The sequence below is a fragment of the Saccopteryx leptura genome, chromosome 3 (assembly GCF_036850995.1).
Source record: "Saccopteryx leptura isolate mSacLep1 chromosome 3, mSacLep1_pri_phased_curated, whole genome shotgun sequence".
NCBI lineage: Eukaryota > Metazoa > Chordata > Mammalia > Chiroptera > Emballonuridae > Saccopteryx > Saccopteryx leptura.
The window spans coordinates 118,947,076-118,971,062 of NC_089505.1; the positions used below are offsets into that span (position 1 = coordinate 118,947,076).

Consider the following 23,987-nt stretch of genomic DNA (forward strand, 5'->3'; position numbering starts at 1 on the left):
CTCTCGTCAACGTGTAGGTGCGGCACTTTAGTTGTTCATTGGTTGCTTCCTCATATTTGCCTTGATTGAGGGGGTTCCAGCTGAGCCAGTGACCCTTTGCTCAAGCCAGAGATCTTGGGCTTCAAGCCAGCGACGATGGGGTCATATATATGATTCTATGCTCAAGCTGGCAACCCTGTGTTCAAGCTACTGAGCCCACACTCAAGTCACTGATCTCAGGGTTTTGAACCTGGGTCCTCAGCGTCTCAGGCCAACATTCTATCCACTGAGCACCACCTGGACAGGCCTTCCTCTCTGAAATCAATAAAATAAACATTTAAAAAATACCAACCATAGATATATGGGCTGACTTCTGAGTTTTAAGTGAAATTCCATTGGTCTCTATGCCTATCATTTTGCCAATACTATACTGATTACTGTCATTTGTAATAAGGTTTGAAATCAAGAAGTGTGATCCCCCTGGCCGGTTGGCTCAGCGGTAGAGCGTCGGCCTGGCGTGCGGGGGACCCAGGTTCGATTCCCGGCCAGGGCACATAGGAGAAGCGCCCATTTGCTTCTCCACCCCCACCCCCTCCTTCCTCTCTGTCTCTCTCTTCCCCTCCCGCAGCCAAGGCTCCATTGGAGCAAAGATGGCCCGGGCGCTGGGGATGGCTCCTTGGCCTCTGCCCCAGGCGCTAGAGTGGCTCTGGTCGCGGCAGAGCGACGCCCCGGAGGGGCAGAGCACCCCCCCCTGGTGGGCGTGCCGGGTGGATCCCGGTCGGGCGCATGCGGGAGTCTGACTGTCTCCCCGTTTCCAGCTTCAGAAAAAAAAAACTACAAAAAAAAAAAAAAAAAAAGAAGTGTGATCCCTCCAAGTTTGTTCTCTTTTAATACTCTTGTGACCATTTGGGGTCCCCTGCAATTCCACATGAATCTGACTGTTAGGTTGGCCAGAGGTTCAGGTTTGTAAAAGAATTTACAAAGAGCGGAAAGACTGAAATAGAAAAGTTTGTTTACTTTCCAAGAGAGGAAAGGGCCAAGCACCAAGGTGATAGTGCAGCCCTGAGCAAGGTAGGGAGTTCACTTTTTTTTTTTTTTTTTTTTATATTTTTCTGAAGCTGTGGAAACGGGGAGGCAGTCAGACAGACTCCCACATGCGCCCGACCGGGATCCACTCAGCGCGCCCACCAAGGGGCGATGCTCTGCCCATCTGGGGCGTTGCTCTGTTGCAACCAGAGCCATTCTAGCACCTGAGGCAGAGGCCATAGAGCCATCCTCAGTGCCCGGGCCAACTTTGCTCCAATGGAGCCTTGGCTGCGGGAGGGGAAGAGAGACAGAGAGGAAGGAGAGGGGGAGGGGTGGAGAAGCAGGTGAGCGCTTCTCCTGTGTGCCCTGGCCAGGAATCGAATCTGGGACTTACGCACGCCAGGCAGACGCTCTACCCCTGAGCCAACCGGCCAGGGCCGGGAGTTCACTTTTATTGAGCTTTTTCAAGGGGAATGTATATTTTTGTTGTTAGACAGCTGGGTACAGAAATATGGTTTGTTTCTGTATTCGTCCAGCTGTAGCTGTTCCTAGAAATTATCTTGAGTAATGGCAACTGTTTCACAAGGTGGAGGCAGCTTAGCTGATGGTTCTGGCTCCTCCGTGTCTGTAAAATAGGCTCAAAACTATGTCGGGGGATTAGTTAGGAATGGGATGGGTATTTTGGCTTTCCGTCCTTTCAGTTCCTTGTCTGGTTTTTAAATTTTTTTTTTTTTAATTCATTTTAGAGAAGAGAGAGACAGAGAGGGAGAGAGAGAGAAGAGAGACAAAAAGAGAGGAGAGAGAGACAGAGAGAGAAGGTGGGGAGGAGCTGGAAGCATCATCTCCCATATGTGCCTTGACCAGGCAAGCCCAGGGTTTCAAACCGGCGACCTCAGCATTTCCAGGTCGACGTTTTATCCACTGCGCCACCACAGGTTAGGCGTCTGGTTTTTAAATAGACCTGAAATTGGGAATTATGGGCAATTCTTCTATAACTGTCTCCTGCTGAGTTAGAGGCATAGAGCTGTCCCCGCCTGCCCATCCATGCAGGGGATCATGAAGAGAAAGGGGTTGAAACTGAACAGTTCTGAAAGCCAAAGTGATTGTGGGAGGGGTCTCCCATTGTAGGGAGTTCCTAAGGGCTTGAATACATTTTTTTTTTTTTAAGCGAGAGAAGGAGAGGAAGGAAGATAATGAGATGTATCAACTCATAGTTTAATTTAGTTGTTCATTTATTGCTTCTCCTACATACCCTCGGGGCTCCAGCCAATGAACTCAGGCTCAGGCCAGAGACCATAGGATCGATCTTTTTTTTTTTTTTTTTTTTTTTTTTTTTTGTATTTTTCTGAAGCTGGAAACGGGGAGAGACAGCCAGACAGACTCCCGCATGCGCCCGACCGGGATCCACCCGGCACGCCCACCAGGGGGCGATGCTCTGCCCCTCCAGGGCGCCGCTCTGCCGCGACCAGAGCCACTCTAGCGCCTGGGGCAGAGGCCAAGGAGCCATCCCCAGCGCCCGGGCCATCCTCGCTCCAATGGAGCCTTGACTGCGGGAGGGGAAGAGAGAGACAGAGAGGAAGGAGGGGGGGGCGGGGGTGGAGAAGCAAATGGGCGCTTCTCCTGTGTGCCCTGGCCGGGAATCAAACCCGGGTCCCCCGCACGCCAGGCCGACGCTCTACCGCTGAGCCAACCGGCCAGGGCCAGGATCGATCATTTTGATGATCTGCACTCAGGCCAGTGACCTCTCACTCAAGCTGGTGAGCCTGCGCTCAAGCCAGGTGAGTCTATGCTCAAGCCAATGACCTTGGGGTTTTGGACCTGGGTCCTCAGTGTCCCGGGTCAATGCTCTGTCCGCTGTGCCACCACTGATCAGGCAGTTAATTTTAATTTTTTAAAGCTTTTTAGTGATAACTGAAGTCCAGGCATGTTCTTTTTTTTTTTTTTTTTTTGCAGAGAAAGAATAAATAAATTACATTATTTCCATTTTATTTATATATATATTTAAGTCTGAACGATGTTTTATTTTTTTAAAGACTTTATTCAATTTTCAGAGAGGAGAGAGAGGGAAAGAAGGAGAGAGAGAGAGAGAAGGGGGAGGAGCAGGAAGCATCAACTCCCATATGTGCCTTGAGCAGGTAAGCCTGGGGTTTCGAACCGGCAACCTCAGTGTTCCAAATCTATGCTCTATCCCACTGTGCCACCACAGGTCAGTCCAGGCTGTTCTTTTTAAATTAATTTTTTTTTTCTTTTTTTAAGATTTTATTGACCTTAGAGTGCGAAAGTGGGGACAAGCAGGGGAAGCACCAACTCATAGTAGTTGCTTCTCATAGGTGCCTTGACTGGGCAAGTCCAGGCTTCAAACTGGTGACCTCAGTGTTCCAGGTCAACACTTTATCCACTGCGCCACCATAGGTCAGGCTGTATGTTCTCTTTAGACATAACATTTTAATCAGTTTTGATTAATAAAATCACAATTGGAAACAGGTTTATGTCTTATAAAAAGAACAGATTTTTACTGGATTTGCCGTATTGCCACATGTATAAGACACTCCCATGTATAAGATGCACCTTAATTTTGAGGCCTGAAATTTGAAAAAAAGTGTATTACATAAACTTACTGAACTCAAGTTTTATTCATTATAAAATTCATACAACTCCTCATCACTGTCAAAACTCCCATCCATTAACTTGTCCTCATCTCTGTCTGATGATTAGTCACTGTCTTCAACAATGAGCGCAAAAACAAGCGCAGAAAAGCAGCAAATGCAAGTAAAAAAAATTACAACCACTGTATAAGACGCACCCAGGTTTTATCCCCAAATTTTTATAAAGGGTGCGTCTTATACATGGGGAAATACATGTAACTACGTCCACCTGGGATACTGAGGACCCAGGTTCCAAACCATGAGGTCTCTGGCTTTAGCGCAGACTCATCCTCCTTGAGCACAGGCTCACCAGCTTGAGCAAGCAGTCACCAGAGCCCAAGGTCGCTGGCTTGAGCAAGGGGTCACTGGCTCAGCTGGAGTCCCCAATCAAAGCATGTATGAGGAGCAATCAATGAACAACTAAAAGTGCCACAACTATGAGTTGATGCTTCTCATCTCTCCTCCTTCTTGTCTCTATCCAAAACAAAAGAAAAAATACATATATATTATTATACTATTACAATAATACTTTTTTTTAAACGTTTATTGATTTTACAAAGATGAAGGTAGAGAGCAGGAGAGAGACAGTTGCTGTATGTGCCCTGACTGGGCATCAAAATGGCAACCCCTGCGCTTTAGGACAATGCTCTAACCAACTGCCATCCGGAAAGGGTTACCATAATATACGGTCTACCGGAAAGTTCTGTCCGTTTTTGGAATAAAACAAAATACAAAATTTTCTTGTCAATAAACTTTATTAAATAATATAATTGCCATTATTATTAATGATTTCTTGCCAGCGTGAGGGCAATTTGTATATCCCATTTTTGAAAAATGTTTTATCTTTTGATGCGAAAAATTGAACCAGTGCTTGTTTGATATCTTCTTCATTTTTGAATTTTTTGCCCTTCAAAAAATTTTGTAAGGACAAAAACAAGTGATAGTCGGAGGGTGCCAAGTCCGGGGAATATGGTGGATGCGACAGAATTTCCCAGCCTAGTTCTGCAATTTTTTGACGAGTCCCCAAAGCAGCATGTGGCCTGGCATTATCACGATGCAGTATGATGTTCTTTCTATTGAACATCGCCAGCCTCTTTTCTTGGACTTCGGAGTATTGTCCAGTTGCTGACAATACTCCGAATTGAGCTTTTTGTTCAGTTTCAAAAGCTCATAATGTATTGGTCCTCGAATGTCCCACCATATACACAACATTCTCTTATTCAGAGTCAACTCTGGTTTAGAGGTGGAAGGGCTAGGTTTTCCGGGTTCACAATATGCCCTATTCCTTACAATATTTTCGTAGGTAATCCACTTTTCATCCCCAGTTATCATCTGGTTCAAGAAGGGCTCGATTTTGTTCCGAGCAGAGATGTGCATATGATGACTCGATCATCTAAATTCTTCTGACTTATAATTCATGTGGCACCCATCTTGAATATTTCCATACCAATCCTATCTTCCGAATATGGTCCGAAATGGTTTGCTGAGTTGAATGAAGCCTTTCTGCGATCTCCAATGTTGTCAGAAAAGGATCTTGCTCCAACATGGTCTTAACAACATCGTCACCGATCAAAGATGGTCGCCCAGAATGTGGCTTATCAGAAAGGTCGAAATCACCTGTTTCGAATTTTTTGAACCATCTTCTGCATGTCCTATCAGAAACTGTACCTTCTGGCCCTGGCCGGTTGGCTCAGCGGTAGAGCGTCGGCCTGGCGTACAGAAGCCCCGGGTTCTTTTCCCGGCCAGGGCACACAGGAGAAGCGCCCATTTGCTTCTCCGCCCCTCGCCCTCTCCTTCCTCTCTGTCTCTCTCTTCCCCTCCCGCAGCCGAGGCTCCATTGGAGCAGAGATGGCCCGGGCGCTGGGGATGGCTCCTTGGCCTCTACCCCAGGCACTAGAGTGGCTCTGGTCGCAACAGAGCAACACCCCAGAGGGGCAGAGCATCGCCCCCTGGTGGGCAGAGCGTCGCCCCCTGGTGGGTGTGCCGGGTGGATCCCGGTCGGGCGCATGCAGGAGTCTGTCTGACTGTCTCTCCCGGTTTCTAGCTTCAGAAAAATACAAAAAAAAAAAAAAAGAAGAAAAAAAAGAAACTGTACTTTCAATAAATTTCTACATGCTTCTGTAGCATTTCTTCCTTGTTGAAATTCGTATAAAATACAGTGGCGTAAATGAACCTTATCAGTAGCCATGGGTACACTATCACTTCACACATAAGACTAACGTGAATCAACTTTGTTTTAGTTAATTTGCTATGTCAGTAAGTGATAAAAATAGAGAGGCACACATGCGTCAAATAAACGTGCTTACGTGTCGAAACTTGTTTTAATAGAAACGGACAGAACTTTCCGGTAGACCTTATACTTATTAAGATTTGCCAAAAAAAAAAAAAAGAGTTGCCCAGCCTGACTTGGTAGCGCAGTGGCTAGAGCATCAGACAGGGACACAGAGAGCCCAGGTTTGAAACCCCGATCGCTGGCTTGACTGCAGGCTCATTCGGCTTGAGTGTGGGATCATAGAATAGACATGACCCCAAGGTTGCTGGTTTGAAGCCCAAGGTCGCTGGCTTGAGCAAGGCGTCACTCGCTCTGCTGTAGCCCCCAGGTCAAGGTACATATGGGAAAGCAGTCAGTGAACTACAACTAAGGAGCCACAAAAAAGAACTGATGCTCCTCATCTCTCTCCCTTCCTGTCTGTCCCTATCTGTCCCTTTCTCTGTCTTTCTGTCTCAGTCTCATACACACACACACACACACAAAAGAGTTGCCCAGCCTGACCTGTGGTGGCGCAGTGGATAAAGCGTCAGTGTCGACCTGGAACACAGAGGTCCCCTGTTGAAACCCTGGGCTTGTCTGGTCAAGGCACATATGGGAGTTGATGCTTCCTGCTCCTCCCCCATTTCTCTCTCTCCCTCTCTCTACTCTAAAAAGTAAAATAAAATCTAAAAAAAAAAAAAAAGAGAGAGCTGCCAGATTCTAGAGAGATTAAGTAGGGAGGAAATTATAAATGCCTTAATATTGCTTCTAAAGATACACTCTACTAAATTGCTTTAGAAAATACATTCCTTGTATCTGGAAACAAAAAGATTTAAAAGGTAACAATTTATTTTGAACAGAGTCAGGAAAATAATTCTGTTTATTTAGTCCTAATTAATATTTATTTATATGTATATTATTTGCCAGTATTTCTATGAATTTAGCCACTTTCTTGTTCTCCAAGTTCTACAAATCTTTATTTAGTTCAAAAGTATAATTTGAACACCTATTTTGGAAACCTATATTTTCAAATAAGTCTAGTTTTTTTCTTGGATCTTTTTTGAAGATGTAATATACAGTATTTTCAAAAGCATTAGGCTAAAATAATGGCTGTTTCTAGATGACGAAAGAACTTAATATGACATGATTATAGACCTGATTATAATGCAATTGATAAAAGAATGTTTTCATAACACTATATTAAGATAATTAAAATTACAAACTACAGTATATTAGAAAACTTGTAAACTTTTGGAGATTTTTACAGAATCTTTAGAACATTTACTTTAATAAAATATATGTACACAAAATGTAATATAATTATTTATTAGTAGATTTGTTATCTATGTGCCTTTTTTATACTTTTTTTTTGTTTTTTTCTCCTTTGCACAAAACTATAATTTGTGTAGATCTTTTGAGACTTATTTAGAAATAACCATTTTCAGATATACAATGTATTTTTAATTCCATCCTATAAAAATGTACCTTTATGCCCTGGCCAGTTGGCTCAATGGTAGAGCATCAGCCTGGCATGCAGGAGTCCCAGGTTCGATTCCCAGCCAGGGCACACAGAAGTACCCATCTATCTGCTTCTCCACCCCTCCCCCGCTCCTTCCTCTCTGTCTCTCTCTTCCCCTCCCGCAGCCAAGGCTCTATTGGAGCAAAGTTGGCCCGGGCGCTGAAGATGGCTCTATGGCCTCTGCCTCAGGCACTAGAATGGCTCTGGTTGCAACAGAGCGGCACCCCAGATGGGCAGAGCATTGCCCCCTGGTGGGCATGCCGGGTGGATCCCGGTTGAGTGCATGCGGTAGTCTGTCTGACTGCCTCCGTTTCCAGCTTCAGAAAAAAAAAGAAAAGAAAAATAAATAATAAAAATGTACCTTTATTCTTGTATTTTTATTACTAAAATTATATACGTAGTTTCTTTTTTTTTAAGTGAGAGGAGGGGAGATAGTGAGACAGTCTCCCTCATGCGCCTGACCAGGATCCACCCAGCAACCTCTGTATGGGGCAGATGTTCAAATCAACCAAGCCATCCTCAGTGTCTGGGCTGACACTCGAACCAATCAAACCACTGGCTGGGAGAGAGGGAGAGGCAAAAGGGAGGAGGGGAAAAGCAGATGGTTGCTTCTCATCTGTGCCCTAACCAGGAATTGAACCTGGGATGTCCGTATGCCAGGCCAACACTTTACCCACTGAACCAACTGACCAGGGCTATATATGTAGTTTCTTTTTAACTGAATTAGAACTCCTTTATAAACCTTCATCTTTAGTGACAATTAAAAGTAATTAGCATTCTTGAAAGAGAGATGAAAAATATCAACTCATAGTTGCATCACTTTAGTTGTTCATTGATTGCTGTTCATGCATGCCTTGACAAGGTACGGGGGTCTCCAGCCAAGCCAGTGACCAGGGGCTTCAAACCAGTGACCTTTGGGCTCAAGCCAGCAACTATGGGATTACGTCTATGATCCCACACTTATGCCGGTAACCCCACACTCAAGTTTGTGAGCCTGCACTCAAGGATAAGACTGCACTCAAGACCTTGGGGTTTCAAACCTGGGTCCTCAGTGTCCCAAGTCGATATTCTATCCACTGCACCACCACCTGGTCAGGCAGTAATTAGCATTCTTTAGATTGATATTTTTATGAACATATTTTATCTTTTTTTTTTTAAGATTTTATTTATTGATTTTTAGAGAGAAGAGAGAGAAAGGGGGGTAGGAGGAGCCAGAGCATCAACTCATAGTAGTTGCTTCCATATGTGCCTTGACCACATAAGCCCAGGGCTTCAAACTGGTGACCTCAGCATTCCAGGTCAAGTGCTTTATCCACTGCACCACTACAGGTTAGACCATATTTTATACTCTTTAGAAATAGGTTCTTTTATTGGCAAACATATTTTTAAAAGACATGACAGAGATAACAAGAAACTTTTGTAAACGCAGGCACAACAAACACATATTTTCTAAGAACTTTAGTTTTGTTTTTGCTTTTTTCTTTTCCAAGTGAGAGGAAAATAGACTCTGCATGTGCCACTTAGGGCCCCCCTGTCTATGGCCCTTGATGCTTTGCAACCAAGCTATTTTTAGTTCCTGAGGCAGAGGCTCCACAGACTCTTCCTCAGCACCTGGGGCCGATGCACTTGAACAAATCAAGCCATGGCTGTGGGAGAGGAAGAGAGAAGGGGATGGAGAAGCAAATGGTCACTTCTTCTGTATACCCTGACCAGGAATTAAACCCTGGACATCTACACACTGGGCCAGTGCTCTACCACTGAGCGAACCAGCCAGGGCTTCTGTTAAAAATTTTAAGATAGCCTGACCAGGTGGTGGCGCAGTGGATAGAGCGTCGGACTGGGATGCGGAAGGACCCAGGTTCGAGACCCCGAGGTCGCCAGCTTGAGCGCGGGCTCATCTGGTTTGAGCAAGCTCACCAGCTTGGACCCAAGGTCGCTGGCTTGAGCAAGGGGTTACTCGGTCTGCTGTAGCCCCACAGTCAAGGCACATATGAGAAAGTAATCAATGAACAACTAAGGTGTTGCAATGCGCAATGAAAAACTAATGATTGATGCTTCTCATCTCTCCATTTCTGTCTGTCTGTCACTGTGTATGCCTCTCTCTGTCTCTGTCAAAAATAAATAAATTAATTAATTAAAAAAATTTTTTAAGATATATTAATTAGCCCTGGCCGGTTGGCTCAGCGGTAGAGCGTCGGCCTAGCGTGCAGAGGACCCGGGTTCGATTCCCGGCCAGGGCACACAGGAGAAGCACCCATTTGCTTCTCCACCCCTCCGCCGCACTTTCCTCTCTGTCTCTCTCTTCCCCTCCCGCAGCCAGGGCTCCATTGGAGCAAAGATGGCCCGGGCGCTGGGGATGGCTCTGTGGCCTCTGCCCCAGGCGCTAGAGTGGCTCTGGTCGCAATATGGCGACGCCCAGGATGGGCAGAGCATCGCCCCCTGGTGGGCAGAGCGTCGCCCCCTGGTGGGCGTGCCGGGTGGATCCCGGTCGGGCGCATGCGGGAGTCTGTCTGACTGTCTCTCCCCGTTTCCAGCTTCAGAAAAATGAAAAAGAAAAAAAAAAAAAGATATATTAATTAAACTTAAACTAGTAATACTATCAAATGCTTTTCTAGAGCACTTGATCTAAAAAAGAAATTTGTAATAACTTTATATTTTACTATATAAAAATAGTATTATTGCCTGACCAGGTTGTGGTACAGTGGACAGAGCATCAGCCTGGGACACCAAGGACTCAGGTTCGAAATCTCGAGGTCTTACAGCATAAAATTTGAAGTCTGTGGTTTTAAGGAAGATAAAGTAAGAATGTCCTGAAATTGGCAATGAAGACCATGGAGCACACGTGTCTCTCATCTAGAGAACAAGAGTTGACAGTCCTCCTCCACTTGAGAGGGTTGACAGGGAAAATCCTGAATCAGGTTTCTGTCAGAAGGCAAAGAAACATTCAGAAGGCAAAATTTAGAGACGAGGTTGAAGATAAAGAGGATTTTTTTTCCCTGATGAATGACACAGCACATAGATTTGAGGAAATAGGTGGAGAGAAATTTTTTTAAATAATATATATTTATATATATAAATTATATCTATATTAGTGTATGGTGATTGCCAGGGTGGAAGAGGTGGAGGAGGGTATAGTGGGCTTAAATGGTAGATGGAAACTTGACTTGGGGTGAACACACAATAGTGTACAGATGGTGTGTTGAACTGTGCATCTGGAAGTTGTATAATTTTGTTAACCAGTGTCACCCCAATAAACCCAGTTAAAACATAAAATAACCTGTGTGAGGATTACAATGTGGGTGATAAGTATAATTTAGGAGATTATTTTTAAGATTTTGATTTTAGAAGAGAGAGGGGTATGGAGTGAGAAGTAGCAACTCAGAGTTGCTTCTCTTTAGTCATTCATTGATTGCTTGTCATATGTGCCTTAACCCGGGGGCTGAAACCAAGCCAGTGACCCCTTGGTGAGCCTGTGCTCAAGCCTGCAACCTCAGGGTTTCGAACCCGGGTCCTCAGTGTCCCACCCAGGTCAATTCTCTATCCCCTACACCACCACTGGTCAGGTAGGAGGTAATTTTTTAAGGTGACTAATGGAAAAAAAAGGACAAAGTTGTAAACAGCACGCTGTGGCAGATGATCAAAACTGACACAATTTGAACTTGCTATAGCAAGCCAGTGCTCTCTCCTCTATGAAACAAGCTGTTATGTACACTTAAATGTAAAAAGAGATAAAAGGGCTAAAGGCTTAATATGATCAATGTTAATGGTCTCAAAGCAAATGGAGTGGTGACCAGGCTGGGATGTTAGAGGGGAACAGAAGAGAGGATCTCTCCAAAATGACTTGGAATTACACAGCCCCTATTCCTGGATCCTCCAGTCCCTGGTAAGAAATTTAGATTTTATTCTGAATGTGCTGGGAAGCCACTGGAAGGCTGAAGATACAGAAGAAATGATAATGTTGAGAATCCTTTCCAATGAATGGGATGGGATCTGGAGCCAAGTGTAAAAGGGCTCATCCACCAGGCATTTTACTCTTTTAAAAAAAAATCTGTCCTTTGCTGTGTTTCTCTTCAGCCACCACCCTAATTCTTCCTCTTTAAACCTCCAAAACATGATCTACATATACTGTATTTTTAAAATTTCCCCATTTCAAGTTTTTGTCCACTCCATTGCACAGAAACTGCTCTTGCCAATGCCACTCAATAATCCAATTATCACTTTGTTAGTTTTCCTTTTAATTAGACATCACAGTAGCATGAGACCATGACATGACCCTCACCCTGTGCTATTACTGAGTGGTTTTTGTTTCCGTTTGAAAAAAAAAATTCAAAAGCATGTATCATGACAAATAAAATCTTAGTATCCATGCCTGACCTGTGGTGGCCCAGTGGATAAAACGTCGACCTGGAAATGCTGAGGTCGCCGGTTCGAAACCCTGGGCTTGCCTGGTCAAGGCACATATGAGAGTTGGTGCTTCCAGCTCCTCCCCCCCCCTTCTCTCTGTCTCTCCTCTCTCTCTCTCTCTCTCTGTCTCTCCCTCTCCTCTCTAAAATGAATAAATAAAATAAAAATATATTTTTTAAAAATCTCAGTATCCAAAGCTTTTTTAATGTTTATTTTATTGATTTTAGAGAGAGGGGGGAGGGCGGAGGGAGGGAGGAAAAGACAGGAACACTGATCTGTTCCTGTTTGTGCCCTGACCAGGGATCAAACCAACAATCTCTGCGCTTCAGTATGATGCTCTAACCAACTGAGCTATCCAGCCAGAGCAGTATCCAAAGTTTTATTGGAACACAGCACATCCATTTGTTTACCTTTGACTATGGCTGCTTTCACACTCAACTGCAAAACTGAATAGTTGTGGCACAGACCCAATAGCCCACAAAACCTAAAGCATTTATTTACCCTTAACAAGAAAAGTTTGCCTTATGTTGTCTCCCTAGATTACATTCATTCTGGTAGCATTAATTGCCATTTAATACCAATGATTCCCAAAATAACATCCATCCAGATCTCTTTTATCAGGATGACCAGACATGGATATTCAGCTGCCTCTTGTCAGGGTGAGAGAATTCCCTTCTTTAGTTGTTTTTTGTTTTGTTTTGTTTTTTATTTTTCTGAGGTTGGAAATGGGAAGGCAGTCAGACAGACTCCCGCATGCGCCCGACCGGGATCCACCCGGCATGCCCACCAGGGGGCAATGCTCTGCCCATCTGGGGCGTTGCTCTGTTGCAACCAGAGCCATTCTAGCACCTGAGGCAGAGGCCATGGAGCCATCCTCAGCGCCCAGGCCAACTTTGCTCCAATGGAGCCTTGGCTGCAGGAGGGGAAGAGAGAGACAGAGAGGAAAGAGAGGGGGAGGGGTGGAGAAGCAGATGGGCGTTTCTCCTGTGTGCCCTGGCTGGGAATTGAACCCAAGACTCCTGCACGCCAGGCCGACGTTCTACCACTGAGCCAACCGGCCAGGGCCACCTTCTTTAGTTTTTCCTTTCTTTAGTTCTTATGGCTGGACAAGTAACAAAATAATGATGTAAGATATGACAGAAAGGAAAAAAAAAAAAGATAGAAAGAAAAGCAATTTAAAGGTGCACATGGGAGAATCACAATATTATGTTCAAATAATAAAATGAGGCTCCAGTAAATGATCAAACCAGCCATTTAAAAGTTGTTTGTTTATTTTATTTTATTTTTTTTAATCTTTCTTGAAGCTGGAAACGGGGAGAGACAGTCAGACAGACTCCCACATGCGCCCGACCGGGATTCACCCGGCACGCCCACCAGGGGTGATGCTCTGCCCCTCCGGGGCGTCGCTCTGCTGCGACCAGAGCCACTCCAGCGCCTGGGGCAGAAGCCAAGGAGCCATCCCCAGCGCCCGGGCCATCCTTGCTCCAATGGAGCCTTGGCTGCGGGAGGGGAAGAGAGAGACAGAGAGGAAGGGGGGGGGGTGGAGAAGCAAATGGGCGCTTCTCCTATGTGCTCTGGCCGGGAATCGAACCCGGGTCCCCTGCACGCCAGGCCGAGCTCTTCCGCTGAGCCAACCGGCCAGGGCCTAAAAGTATTCATTATTGGGGACCAGGTGGTCCAGTCATTTTCTTAGCCCTCAGTGGCCCCCAAATATGGACTAAAGGAGTATACCCTCCCCATGTCCCCAGCTTGGTGGCTCCCTGCCCACCCCACCCTATACCACCCTGCCCCCTTCTCAGGGCATCTGCTGGTGGGGACAGTGAATTGACTGTGATCTTGAAACAATAAATGATATCCCCAGCAAAAAAATAAAATAAATATTTATTAGCCTGACCTCTGGTGGCGCAGTGGATAAAGCGTCGACCTGGGAACACTGAGGTTGCCGGTTCAAAACCCTGCACTTGTCTGGTCAAGGCATATATAGGAGTTGATGTTTCCTGTTCCTCCCCAATTCTCTCTCTCTCTCTCTCTCTCTTCCTCCCTCCTCTCTAAAATGAATTAAAAAAAAAAGTATTTAGCCTGACCAGGCGGTGGCGCAGTGGATAGAGCGTCGGACTGGGATGCTGAGGACCCAGGTTCGAGACCCCGAGGTTGCCAGCTTGAACACGGGCTCATCTGGTTTGAGCAAAAGCCCATCAGCTTGAACCCAAGGTCGCTGGCTCCAGCAAGGGGTTACTTGGTCTGCTGAAGGCCCGCGGTCAAGGCACATATGAGAAAGCAATCAATGAACAACTAAGGTGTTGCAACGCGCAATGAAAAACTAATGATTGATGCTTCTCATCTCTCTCCGTTCCTGTCTGTCCCTGTCTATCCCTCTCTCTGACTCACTCTCTGTCTCTGTAAAATATAAATAAATAAATAAAAATTAAAAAAAAAAAAAGGACTCGAAGCAAGGTTTGGGCTTGGGTAGTAAATTATAATAGACAATGCTAGTTTATACAGACTACAGCTCTGAACTGTTTATCAATAAGGGGTATCTTTCAGGTGCAAGGAGAACACCTTTCAGATGAGAGATTTAGTTCCTGCATTCAAGGAGATGAAGGAGAGTCTGCTTGTCAAGTCAAGTAACTTTTTTTTTTTTTTTTACAGAGACAGATAGGAACGGAGAGATGAAACATCTATCATTAGTTTTTCGTTGCGCATTGCAACACTTGAGTTGTTCATTGATTGCTTTCTCATATGTTCCTTGACCATGGGCCTTCAGCAGACCGAGTAACTCCTTGCTTGGTGAGCTTTTGCTCAAGCCAGATGAGCCCGCGCTCAAACTGGCTACCTTGGGGTCTCGAACCTGGGTCTTCCGCATCCCAGTCCTACGCTTTATCCACTGCACCACCGCCTGGTCAGGCTGGGGTAGTCTGTCTTGAGGCACAACACTGTCATTCCCACTTAAAAGAGTCACCAAGCTCCTACTTAGCCTTCCCCACTTCAGTAAAAATGGCACCAATATCCATCCAATTAATGAAGTAAGTTATTGGAAAACCCTGACACACAGCCCTCTCTAAACCGCCACATCCAATCGCTCACCAAACCCTTCAAAACTAAAACCAAACCCAAGTCCACCTCTCCTTTCCATCTCTACTGCCTTTCTCCCTTTTCCAAGGCACCCGCACCAGCATCTCTCATCCTGGACCACTGCTGCAAGAGCTTCTAAAACGAGTCTTTTCAAAGGTAAACACACAATACAAAGTACAAATGATATTATTATAGAATTGTACCTGAAACCTATAAAATTTTACTAACAAATGTCACCCCAATAAAATTTAATTTAAAAAAATTTTAAAGAAAATAAATATAAAAATAAAAAGATACAGCCAGGTTACTCCTCCGTTGCGTCCCAGATGGCTCCTCCAAACGTTATTAAAGCTTGCACAGCTCCCGACGCCAGAAGACTACCGAAAAAGCGCTTCCCGGAGTTTCAGAGCTCAGACTGCCGTTTCGGAAGGCGCTCCCGCTGTTGCAAACACGTTGTAACTGCAGGCCCTCTACGGCGTAGTTTCCTTTTTTTTTTTTTTTTTTTTTTTTTTTACGGCGTAGTTTCAACGGCTACCACTTTCCTGCAGGCCCTCTACGGCGTAGTCGCAACGGCTACCACTTTCCGGCAGTACTTCGTTTTACAAATCGCACCGTGACGTTGTACGTCCTTCCTTTTCTGCCGGCGCCAAGCAATGGGTGAGTGTGGATTTGGTTTGCGGGTGGGGTAGAGGAACGAGCTTAATCCAGCGCCATCCTGCCTCGCAGCCAAGTTAGGAAGGTGGGCGACCCGACCCTCGGCAAGAACAGCCATTATGATGGTGTTGCTCGTAGCTGTTAGGATGGTGTTGCTCGTGTTCGGGCCGCCGAGGCAGGCGCCGGGGCTCGTTCCAGAGCCCGAGCCAGGGCTGCAAGCGACACCAACATGGCTGCCGTGGGAAAAAGGGTGCCGGCTGGGCAGCACGTGTATGATGATACATTAGTACTGCTGAAAACTACCGAGTGTTCAGTGGGGAAGCAAACCTTGGAGAACTGAACGTGCGGCCCGCCCTTTACGGGGTTCTGGAGCTGGCGGGGACTGGCCGCGCCAGCCAGCGGCTAAAGCCTCCGCTCCCCGCTCCCACATACAGGCATTTCTAGGGACAACTGGCACAAGCGCCGCAAGACCGGAGGCAAGAGAAAACCCTACCACAAGAAGCGAAAATATGAGCTGGGACGCCCTGCTGCCAACACTAAGGTGCGTGGTGGGGCCTCAGCATTTTGTGAGGTCGCCCTCTCCCTGATCTCCGCGGTCCGGTCTCTACGTGGCTGTTGAATATTGGGGCTCCATGATGTTTGGGAATGCGTCTCACCTTTACCTGCTGGACAAATACTGAAGAGATTGCCGGAGATGCGCTGTGTTACGATTGAAGGACGCCAGGAGGGAGTGAGCTCCATGTATAATAGTTAGAAGTCTGGTATTTTTGTTTGGACACTTGATTATAATGTTTGGAACCAAGTCATTTTTTCTTGGAGGTAACGAGAGTGATGAAAAAGTATCCTTAGGCGTGGTGTGGCCGTCTTGGTCACCTGTGTGCCACTTGCCAATGCTAGGACCTGTCATAGTTACACTGACTGTTTCCTCCATCCAGTCCAGGTTCCCTTTTCCTGCCTTGTGTTGCTAGCTTTCATAACCTAGTTCCTGTCTCCTTGTTTCCTAGATTGGCCCCCGCCGAATACACACAGTCCGTGTGCGGGGAGGCAACAAGAAGTACCGAGCCCTGAGGCTGGACGTGGGCAACTTCTCCTGGGGCTCCGAGTGTGAGTAAGGCCGCCCGGGAGTGGGTGGGAAAGACTGAGCTTGTAACCTGAGCGTTCTCCAGTCTGTTTCTTGACTCCTGTAGGTTTAGGGAGAGGGCTGAATCTAGAGACTAAGTATGTCAGCCTGACCTGTGGTGGCGCAGTGGATAAAGCGTCGACTTGGAAATGCTGAGGTTGCCGGTTCGAAACCCTGGGCTTGCCTGGTCAAGGCACATATGAGAGTTGATGCTTCCAGCCCCCCCCCCCCCCCCGCTTCTCTCTCTCTTTCTTTCTCCTCTCTAAAATGAATAAATAAAAAAATAGAGACTGAGTATGTCATTGTCGGCTATCTCTGGAAAGATGGGCTTGTGGGAGATGAGCTGATGCCCTGTGGCTGAGTAAAAGACTAGGGTTCCCTTGCTTCTCCTAGGCCTGTGAGGGTGTAGATGGGAGGGCAAAGCCAGCTAGCCTATGGTTTACATCAGAGGACCCCAATTTAAGTCTGAACGATTTTTATTTTTTACTTATTTGTGTGTGTGTGTGGCAGAGACAGAGAGTCAGAGAAAGGGGACAGATAGGGACAAACAGACGGGAAGAGAGAGAGATGAGAAACATCAGTTCTTCGTTGCGGTTCCTTAGTTGTTCATTGATTGCTTTCTCATATGTGCCCTGACTGGGGGGCTACAGCAGACCGAGTAACCCCCTGCTGGAGCCAGTGACCTTGGGTCCAAGCTGGTGAGCTTTTGCTCAAACCAGATGAGCCCGTGCTCAAGCTGGCGACCTCGGGGTCTCGAACCTGGGGCCTCTGCATCCCGGTCCGACGTTCTATCCACTGCGCCACCGCCTGGTCAGGCACGATGTTTTATTTTTTTGTTTTATTTTTATTTTTTTATAGAGAGAGTCAGAGAGAGGGATAGACAAGGACAGACAGGAACGGAGAGATGAGAAGCACCAATCATTAGTTTTTCGTTGCGCATTGCAACACCTTAATTGTTCATTGATTGCTTTCTCATACGTGCCTTGACCGCGGGCCTTCAGCAGACCGAGAAACCCATTGCTCGAGCCAGCAACCTTGGGCTCAAGCTGGTGAGCTTTTTTTTATTTTTTTTTTTGCTCAAACCAGATGAGCCCTCGCTCAAGCTGGTGACCTCAGGGTCTCGAACCTGGGTCTTTCGCATCCCAGTACGACGCTCTATCCACTGCGCCACTGCCTGGTCAGGCCGATGTTTTATTTTTAAAAAATGACCAGATTCCCTCTGTTTCATCCGTCTAAGACTCACTCTTGACGCTTGTCTAGGTCGCGTGATACGTTCATCTGTCCCACCCTAAAGGCCGGTCCGTGAAAATATTTTCTGACATTAAACTGGTCCGTGGCCCAAAAAAGGTTGAGGACCACTGCTTTACCATGACTTGATTCTGAATTTATCCTGTGAGCAGGTTGTACGCGCAAGACACGGATTATTGACGTTGTCTACAATGCATCTAACAACGAACTGGTCCGCACCAAGACCCTAGTGAAGAACTGCATCGTGCTCGTTGACAGCACACCATACCGGCAGTGGTACGAGTCACACTATGCGCTGCCCCTGGGCCGCAAGAAGGGAGCCAAGCTGGTATGTATCTGGGGGCAACCTGCCTGTTGGGGTGGGGGAGGCCAATCTGATTCCAGCCTTCTTGTGATGAAAAGTCTGTCCAGTTCTGCTACTGAAGAAAGAGATGAGAGCCTTTAGTGCTGAGGAAGGCAGCAGGGTTTGAGGCTATGGTAACACTCCTTTTGGGAGCCCCAGCTAAACCCATCTGTGTTTCCTTGACTCAGACTCCTGAGGAAGAAGAGATTTTGAACAAAAAAAGATCAAAGAAAATTCAGAAGAAATATGATGAAAGGAAAAAGAATGCCAAAATCAGCAGCCTTCTAGAAGAGCAGTTCCAGCAGGGCAAGCTTCTTGGTGAGCTGGCTGGTGCATGGGGGGGAGGGGGGGGGGGACGGGACGGGGACAGTGTGCCCTCTGCATTTACCCTTGCCTCGGGTCTTTTGATTGCCTGTTATGCAGTCAGTTTGTAACAGCATACAAAGACAAAAATCAACATTTGTTCAGCCCATTAGTGTGGAGCTAAAATAGGAAGTGGTGGGCAGGAGTCTCTATAGGCCTGAGCTTGGCCTCTGCCTGAGTTTCAGGAGCAGGATTTTGAAAAGTCTGCTTGGGCTGAGGGGGCTGTCTCAGTGATGAAAACTTTGTCCAGTTCTGCTACTGATTTTAAGTGGTGATAAAGTATATCTGAAGAGACAGCAGGTTTCTTTCATGCCTGACCCCAGGATACCCGAACCAAGGTGGGCTTTTAAGGGCACCTAGAATTGGTAGGGCCACAGTATTATTTTGCTAAGGACCACGTAACTCTCTTGCAGCATGCATCGCTTCAAGACCAGGCCAGTGTGGCCGAGCAGATGGCTATGTGCTAGAGGGCAAGGAGCTGGAGTTCTATCTAAGGAAAATCAAGGCCCGGAAAGGCAAATAAATCCTCCTCCCTCCTTCCTGTCTTAGTACATGTAATAAAAGTGTTTATTCTGGGTTCTGTGTCCGTGTTGTCTGAATACTTACTTGATCAGCTCAGTGTAGAGTACCCTAATTCTTTCTCCCTGAAGCCAGGCCTGTTAGGTAGGCTGTGCCTTAATACAGTAGTGGGAACATTTCTTACCCTGACGTTGAGGACGGATGTGGCATACAGGGCAAGCAGAGACCATCTAAGGGAAGCAGTGTTGGCTCTTGTAGAGATCCTGTACCCTTGGACCTTGGTGTTTTTTTTGTTTTGTTTTGTTTTGTATTTGTATTTTTCTGAAGCTGGAAACAGGGAGAGACAGTCTGACAGACTCCCGCATGTGTCCGACCAGGATCCACCTGGCACGCCCACCAGGGGCGATGCTCTGCCCCTCTGGGGCGTCGCTCTGCCGCGACTGGAGCCACTCTAGCGCCTGGGGCAAAGGCCAAGGAGCCATCCCCAGCGCCCTGGCCATCTCTGCTCCAATGGAGCCTTGGCTGGGGAGGGGAAGAGAGAGACAGGGAGGAAGGAGGGAGGGGGGTGGAGAAGCAAATGGGCGCTTCTATGTGCCCTGGCCGGGAATCGAACCCGGGTCCCCCACACGCCAGGCCAATGCTCTACCGCTGAGCCAACCGGCCAGGGCTGGACCTTGGTTTTTAATTCAGAGTTTTCAACCTGGGTCCACAGGTGGTCTAGACTTTTTTTTTTTTTGTATTTTTCTGAAGCTGGAAACAGGGAGAGACAGTCAGACAGACTCCCGCATGCGCCCGACTGGGATCCACCCGGCACGCCCACCAGGGGCGACGCTCTGCCAAGACCAGAGCCACTCTAGTGCCTGGGGCAGAGGCCAAGGAGCCATCCCCAGCGCCTGGGCCATCTTTGCTCCAATGGAGCCTTGGCTGCGGGAGGGGAAGAGAGAGAGAGACAGAGAGGAAGGAGGGGGAGGTGGAGAAGCAAATGGGCGCTTCTCCTATGTGCCCTGGCCGGGAATCGAACCCGGGTCCCCGGCACGCCAGGCTGACGCTCTACCGCTGAGCCAACCGGCCAGGGCCCTTGGTGGTCTAGAAATTTTGAAATTTGTTCCAAATTCCTTCATTGTTGAAAGTAAATCAGCCTGACCAGGCGATGGTGCAGTGGATGGAGCGTCGGACTGGGATGCGGAGGATCCAGGTTTGAGACCCTGAGGTCACCAGCTTGAGCGCAAGCTCATCCAGTTGAGCGGAGCTCACCAGCTTGGACCCGAGGTCACTGGCTCGAGCAAGGGGTTACTTGGTCTGCTGAAGGTCCACGGTCAAGGCACATATGGGAAGGCAATTGGTGAACAACTAAGGTGTCACAACAAAAAACTAATGATTGATGCTTCTCATCTCTCTCCGTTCCTGTCTGTCCCTATCTATCCCTCTCTCTGTAAAAAAATAAATAAAAATAAAATTCTTGAGTTCTAATCCCTTCTCACTAAAAAGTGTTAAGATTACCAGTAATCTATGCATCGCTAAATCTAAACGTCAGCTCTTCGTCTTCAATTCAGCTACATTGCCTGTCGCCAGCATTTAAAAGTGGTTTGTGTTCCGTCTTTCTGACTTTAGCCCAAGCCTATGACACCTGCACTTTGATGGCAGCATTTGAAAACTGATCACATTCCTCAGCTCTCCCTTTTCAAATTCTCAATTATTTGATTGTAGCACATGCCTTCATAAAACTGCCTCAATCTAAATCTTGGGTCATCTTGACCCTTATTTATTTTTTTAATAAGAGGGAGAAAGATGAGAAGCATCAACTCATTGTGGGACATTGGACAATTAAAATGAAGCAACTATTAAGTTGATACTTGCTCTACCCCTCCACCCCCATAAAGTCAATAAAATCCTTTTTTAAATGATTTTTTACTTTTTTTTGAGAGGGAGGTACAGACAAGAAGGGAGAGATGAGAAGCATCAACTCAGTTGTGACACCTCAGTTCATTAATTGCTTTCTCATGCACCTTGACTGGGGGCTCCATCTGAGCCAGTGACCTTGGGCCTAAAAGTAAGCCACCGTGGCATGTCTGATCCCACGCTCAAGCTGGCAACCTCGGTATTTCAAACATAGGTCCTAGCATTCCAGGCTGATGCTCTATCCCAGGGGTCCCCAAACTTTTTATACGGGGGGCCAGTTCATTGTCCCTCAGACCGTTGAAGGGCCAGACTATAAAAAAAACTGAACAGTCCAACCTGTGGTGGCACAGTGGATAAAGCATCAACCTGGAACACTGAGGTTTGCCAGTTCGAAACCCTGGGCTTGCCTGGTCAAGGCACATATGGGCGTTGATGCTTCCTGCTCCTCCCCCTTATCTCTCCTTTAAAATGAATAAATAAAATATTTTTAAAATTAAAACTATGGCCTGACCTGTGGTGGCACAGTGGATAAAGCGTCAACCTGGAAACGCTGAGGTTGCCGGTTCAAAACCCTGGGCTTGCCTGGTCAAGGCACATATGGGAGTTGATGCTTCCTGCTCCTCCCCCCCTTCTCTCTCTCTCTCTCTCTCTCTCTCTCTCTCTCTCCTCTCCATAATGAATAAAATCTTTTAAAAAATAAAAACTATGAACAAATCCCTATGCACACTGTACATATTTTAAAGTAAAAAACAAAATGGGAACAAATACAATATTTAAAATAAAGAACAATGCCTGACCAGGCGGTGGCGCAGTGGATAGAGCGTCGGGCTGGGATGCAGAGGACCCAGGTTCGAGACCCAGAGATCACCAGCTTGAGCGCAGGCTCATCTGGTTTGAGCAAAAGCCCACCAGCTGAACTCAAGGTCGCTGGCTCCAGCAAGGGGTTACTCGGTCTGCTGAAGGCCCGCGGTCAAGGCACATATGAGAAAGCAATCAATGAACAACTAAGGTGTTGCAACACGCAATGAAAAACTAATGATTCAGCGGTAGAGCGTCGGCCTAGCGTGCGGAGGACCCGGGTTCGATTCCCGGCCAGGGCACACAGGAGAAGCGCCCATTTGCTTCTCCACCCCTCCGCAGCGCTTTCCTCTCTGTCTCTCTCTTCCCCTCCCGCAGCCAAGGCTCCATTGGAGCAAAGATGGCCCAGGCGCTGGGGATGGCTCCTTGGCCTCTGCCCCAGGCGCTAGAGTGGCTCTGGTCACAATATGGCGACGCCCAGGATGGGCAGAGCATCGCCCCCTGGTGGGCAGAGCATCGCCCCCTGGTGGGCGTGCCGGGTGGATCCCGGTCGGGCGCATGCGGGAGTCTGTCTGTCTCTCCCTGTTTCCAGCTTCAGAAAAATGAAAAAAAAAAAATAATAATAAAATAAAATAAAATTAAAAAAAAGAAAAACTAATAATTGATGCTTCTCATCTCTCCGTTCCTGTCTGTCTGTCCCTGTCTATCCCTCTCTCTGTCTCTGTAAAAAATATAAATAAAATAAAGAACAAGTAAATTTAAAGTCAACAAACTGACCAGTATTTCAGTGGGAACTATGCTCCTCTCACTGACCACCAATGAAAGAGGTGCCCCTTCGGAAGTGTGGCGGGGCCGGTGCCGCCAACTGGTCAGGCAATAAATCTTTGAAAACAAAATCCAACCCTCCTACCATTGGCTCTGGGGAGACTTGGCCCCTTCCTTTACACCCAGTGAGGGTTTTCATGCACTACATTAATGTTTACTCAGAGCATAGCAAAGCAATAATTAATTCTGCCCTTTCTAATTTGAGCTCTACAAGGCATTGGTCTTTATTCCTACCCCGTGTCACTTCTACCTCTAATCCCTCAGTAGGTTCTGAGAAGTCTGCTGTCTTTTATAGAGGCCATTATTGCCCTGGAGCAAGGCTACCTCCCCCTATAAATCAGCAAAAAAACCTCAGACACTTTCTCAGTGAATGGCTATGGAGAGGTGCTTTTACCTCCATATTATAGATTTGGCCACTTGCAAGGCTTTAAAATGTTTGATATCCCATGATCATCCAGCAGGAAAGTAGCAAAGCCAGCATTATAATCTGCTCTGTTGACAAGTGCCAGATGCAGCACTCAGCTTCTACCTATACACTCCCAGCTCCCCTGAGTTCTGGCGTTTGTTTTTCCTTTGGCCTTATGTTCAATTGGTTTTGTTTTGTTGTATTTTTCCAAAGTTAGATGCCAGGAGGCAGTCAGACAGATTCTAGCATGCCCTGACCGGATCCACCCAGCATGCCCACCAGGGGTTGATTCTCTGCTCATGTGGGCCATTGCTCTGTTGTGGCCGGAGCCATTCTAGTGCCTGAGGTGGAGGCCAAGGTCTGTCCTCAGCGTCTGGGCTAACTTTGCTCTAATGGAGCCTTGGCTGCAGAAGGGGAAGAGAAAGACAGAAAAAAGAAAGGGAAGGGTGGAGAAGCAGATGGGTGCTTCTCCTGTGTGCCCTAACTGGGAATCGAACCCCAGAATTCCACATGCTAGGCCGACACTCTACCGCTGAGACAACAGGCCAGGGCCCTTATGTGTTTGTTTGTTTGTTTGTTTGTTTACAGAAACAGAGAGAGAGTCAGAGAGAGGGATGGACAGGAATGGAGAGAGATGAGAAGCATCAATCATTAGTTTTTTGTTGCGACACCTTAGTTGTTCATTGATTGCTTTCTTATATGTGCCTTGACCATGGGGCTACAGCAGACTGAGTAACCCCTTGCTCAAGCCAGTGACCTTGGGTCCAAGCTGGTGAGCTTTGCTCAAAGCAGATGAACCCGTGGTCAAGCTGGCGACCTCGGAGTCTCGAACCTGAGTCCTCTGCATCCCAGTCCGATGCTCTATCCATTGCGCCACCGCCTGGTCAGGCCCTTATGTTCAGTTTTGACATTCACC

General features: G+C 46.9%; 2 protein-coding genes and 4 non-coding genes across 8 annotated transcripts in view; 5 read left to right on the plus strand and 1 right to left on the minus strand.

Moving 5' to 3' along the window:
- BEST4 (bestrophin 4) overlaps window positions 1–23,987 on the minus strand; it is a 38,215-nt gene that overhangs the window by 9,398 nt on the left and 4,830 nt on the right. Inside the window, exons 1-3 of one of the 3 annotated variants that reach the window (XR_010750248.1) lie at window positions 15,194–15,331; window positions 13,719–13,784; window positions 13,137–13,323 (exon numbers count right to left, since the gene is read on the minus strand). The exons of 1 other annotated variant lie outside the window; for it this stretch is intronic. The gene's annotated coding sequence lies outside the window, so the exon portion shown is untranslated. Of the gene's footprint in view, window positions 1–13,136; window positions 13,324–13,718; window positions 13,785–15,193; window positions 15,332–23,987 lie in introns of those variants that run through there. One more of the 3 variants, XR_010750249.1, reaches the window with a different exon arrangement.
- On the plus strand, window positions 15,454–19,208 carry RPS8 (ribosomal protein S8). The gene is made up of 6 exons (XM_066376193.1): window positions 15,454–15,553; window positions 15,985–16,091; window positions 16,555–16,654; window positions 18,071–18,246; window positions 18,450–18,579; window positions 19,038–19,208. Exons 1-6 carry the CDS (start codon window positions 15,550–15,552, stop codon window positions 19,145–19,147), a joined length of 627 nt encoding a protein of 208 aa, XP_066232290.1. The 5' UTR covers window positions 15,454–15,549; the 3' UTR covers window positions 19,148–19,208.
- LOC136401507 (small nucleolar RNA SNORD55/SNORD39) lies at window positions 15,818–15,897 on the plus strand. Its single transcript, XR_010750540.1, has one exon. It is a non-coding gene; the product is annotated as a small nucleolar RNA SNORD55/SNORD39 (small nucleolar RNA).
- On the plus strand, window positions 16,372–16,474 carry LOC136401525 (small nucleolar RNA SNORD46). Its single transcript, XR_010750556.1, has one exon. It is a non-coding gene; the product is annotated as a small nucleolar RNA SNORD46 (small nucleolar RNA).
- Window positions 18,306–18,373, plus strand: LOC136401523 (small nucleolar RNA SNORD38). The gene has a single exon (XR_010750554.1). It is a non-coding gene; the product is annotated as a small nucleolar RNA SNORD38 (small nucleolar RNA).
- On the plus strand, window positions 18,850–18,918 carry LOC136401522 (small nucleolar RNA SNORD38). Its single transcript, XR_010750553.1, has one exon. It is a non-coding gene; the product is annotated as a small nucleolar RNA SNORD38 (small nucleolar RNA).